The sequence below is a fragment of the Solanum tuberosum genome, unplaced genomic scaffold, assembly GCF_000226075.1.
Source record: "Solanum tuberosum cultivar DM 1-3 516 R44 unplaced genomic scaffold, SolTub_3.0 scf00245, whole genome shotgun sequence".
NCBI lineage: Eukaryota > Viridiplantae > Streptophyta > Magnoliopsida > Solanales > Solanaceae > Solanum > Solanum tuberosum.
In genome coordinates, this window is record NW_006239167.1 from 970,592 (window position 1) to 973,873 (window position 3,282).

Genomic DNA, 3,282 nt, shown 5'->3' on the forward strand with positions numbered 1-3,282 from the left:
TAAATGGAAGCTCCCAATTTGGAGCAACCAAAATAGGAGTTTTTATCAACTTTTTCTTTAGCAACTCAAATGCCTGCAAACACTTCTCATCAAACACAAATTTGATCTCTTTCTCTAACAGGTTGCACATGGGTCTTGCAGTCCTAGAGAAGACCTTGATGAACCTCGTATAAAACCCAGCATGTCCTAGTAAGCTTTTAATTCCCTTCACTATGATGGGGGTGGCAACTTCTCAATAACCTCTACTTTGGCTTTGTCAACTTCCAGCCTATTTTTGGAGATCTTGTGTCCCAACACAATTCCCTCTCGAACCAAAAAGTAACATTTCTCCCAGTTTATCACCAAATTTGTCTCTTCACACCTAGCAACAAATCTGTCAAGATTAGTCAAACAAAGTTCAAAAGACTAACCAAACACCGAGAAGTCGTCCATGAAAACTTCAACAAAATCCTCCACCATATCATGGAAGATTGTCATCATGCATCTCTGAAATGTGGCCGGGGTATTGCACAAGCCGAATGGCATGCGCTTGAACGCATATGTGCCATACGGACAAGTGAAGGTGGTCTTCTCCTGGTCCTCTAGTGCAATAACAATCTGATTGTACCCTGAGTAGCCATCAAGAAAACAATAGTACTCATGTCCTGCCAACATATCCAACATTTTATCAATGAAAGGTACCGGATAATGGTCCTTTCTAGTGGCGTCGTTCAACTTCCTGTAGTCCATGCAAATCCGCCACCCAGTCACTGTTCTTGTGGGGATTACCTCATTCTTCTCATTAGTCACCACTTGATCACCTATTTTCTTACTACATCCTTCATCAATGGATTTAGTCTCCGCTAGTGTTGTGCACTCGGCTTAAGCCCTTCCTCAATATATATTTTATGCATGCACAAGGCGAGACTAATCCCATGGATGTCGGACATTTGCCAACCCAAAACTGCTTTCCTCTTCTTTAGGATGATTAATGTTGCTTCCACCTGTGCATCAGACAATGCTAGAGATAAAATAACCGGTAAAGTTTTATCTTAACCCAAAAATGCATACCTGAGGTGAGCAAGCAATGTTTTTAATTCCAACTGAGGTGGTTCTTCAATTTAGGGCTTGGGCGGAGGACCCAACACCCTATTCTAAGGCTCCCATCGATCTCCATATGTATCTACAAGTGCCACATCAAGAAATTACACCATTTCCTGTGCCGCAGCATCCCCATAAATATCATCCCCTACTAACACTCGCTCTAAAGAGTCCCCAAATACAATGTAGCGAACCTCTACCTCAAGATCTATCACAGTTATGGTAGACAACTCCTCGTACACAGCTGGTAGCTTTAATGTTTTATACACGTCGAACACCTCCACTTTACCATGTGCTCAAATAGTCAGTTGCCCAGCTGCTACATCTATCATGGCCCGCCCAGTAGCTGAGAAAGGTCTTCCTAAGACGAATAAGACCCCAGAATCTGGCTAAAAATTTAGCACAACAAAATCTACAGGGAAAATCAACGATCCCACTTGCATTAAAATATTCTCTACAACACCCTCAGTCCTAACTACAGATCTATCAGCCAACTATAGGATGATGGTAGTAGGTTTAGGACTACCCAAGCCCAGTTTTTGTACAGAGACGTTGGCATCAAATTTATACTAGCTCTTAGATCACATAATCCTCGCACATGAATGCTCTGCCCTATAGAGATATGAACCGTAAAGCTGCCTGGATCTTTCAGTTTAGTGGGAAACCTATTTTGGATCCTGGAGTTGCACTCTTCAGTAAGTTCAACAGTTTCATATTCAGTCAGTCTCATTTTATTCGGCACAATCTCCTTCACATATTTTGCTTACCTGGGTATACCCTGCAAAACATCTACCAGTGGCAAGTTATTGTGAACTGGTTTCAAAAGAGAAAGGAACTTACCAAAACATTTATCCTCATTCTCGTTTCTTGAACTTTTGAGGGAATGGAGGAGGTGGTTTCACTATTGGTTGCACTCTTTCTTCTTGTGCAACAACTTTCCCCTCCTTGGGTTCGCTTTCTCTATTCGCAGTTTCAGTGTTCCTTTTCTTAGGAGCTAACTCCTCCAATTGCAAACTACTACGAGTACCTACCACGTTTACCTGCTTAGGATTTGGATTAGTATTTCCAAGAAAACCTCCTTGCAGTCGTGAGTTTTAGGCACTAGCAAACTGCCCGAATTGCTTCTCTAGATTCTGTGTAGCCAAGTGATTATTTCTAACATCAGCAGCTAACTGGTCTTGATCAGCCACGATCTTTTTCAGCATCTCCTTCATGCTCATGTTACCAGACTACTTATTAGGCTACTCCCGTTGGGCTCGTGGTTGGTACCCCTGTGCATTTCCTTAGGGTCTATACTGATTCTGACCTTGACCCTGATTTTAATTTCCACCCCAAGAAAAGTCCAGGTGGTTGCGCCAACTCCGGTTGTAAGAGTTTCCATAATTTTGCTGGCCTCCTCCTCGTTGGGCATTGCCTACAAAATTAACAAAGTTCGGGTTTGTACCACATACCTCTGCACTATGATCATCACATCGGCATATCTCACACCAAGATGGTGGTTGTTGAACTGCATTTGCCTGCGTGGGATGTTGTCCCAATGCTAGATAACTGAAGTGGGTGTTCATCATATTCTGCATAGCAGCAATTTGTGCAGTTAAGGAAGTCATGACTTCTACCTCTAGCATACCTGTAATTTTTTGAATAATCGGTTTCACCCCTCATCCTTTCCGTTCGGGGTTGCCCTGTGAGATCTTGTTTATGAAGGTGAATAGTTCAGCATATGTCTTCTCCAAAGCCTGACCACCTGCAGCTGAATCAAGTAGAATGTTGGTGTTACGCTCCAATCCTTCAATGAAAGTATGGACCAACACCTCATTAGACTGATGATGATGTGGGCAGCTCATCGACATCGATTTAAACCTGTCCCAAGCTTGGTACAAGGTCTCTCCCCCTTTCTGTCTAAAGCTCAAAATATCACTCCTCAACTTAGCTATTTTTCCAGATGGAAAAAATATGATGAGGAACTTTTGTGTTAAATCATTTCAGGTGGTAATTGAGTTTGCGGGCTCTGAGTTTAACCATCTTTTTTGCTTCCCCAAGCAGAGAAAAAGGGAATAAAGTAAGCCTCACATAATCCACATTCACTCCAGCTGGAGTGTACGTATCACTGATCTCGAGGAAATTTTGAATGTGAATTGTTGGATCCTCACACGACAGACCAGTGAACTGCCCAGTAGTGTGCAATAGTTGCACCATACTCTG

General features: G+C 42.5%; 1 protein-coding gene across 1 annotated transcript; it reads right to left on the reverse strand.

Annotated features, from left to right (window-relative positions):
* Window positions 1-210: 210 nt before the first annotated feature.
* Window positions 211-729, reverse strand: LOC107062568 (RNA-directed DNA polymerase homolog). Its single transcript, XM_015313356.1, has 2 exons — window positions 416-729; window positions 211-373 (listed from the first exon to the last, which is right to left on the reverse strand). Exons 1-2 carry the CDS (start codon window positions 727-729, stop codon window positions 211-213), a joined length of 477 nt encoding a protein of 158 aa, XP_015168842.1.
* Between the last annotated feature and the right edge of the window lie 2,553 nt (window positions 730-3,282).

Excerpts from the sequence above, each read along its gene's own strand:
- LOC107062568 (XM_015313356.1), bottom strand. The coding sequence starts at position 729 with ATGGACTACAGGAAGTTGAACGACGCCACTAGAAAGGACCATTATCCG. Across the intron at positions 374-415 it reads TTCATGGACGACTTCTCGGT|ATTTGTTGCTAGGTGTGAAG; the intron begins GTTTGGTTAGTC and ends TAATCTTGACAG.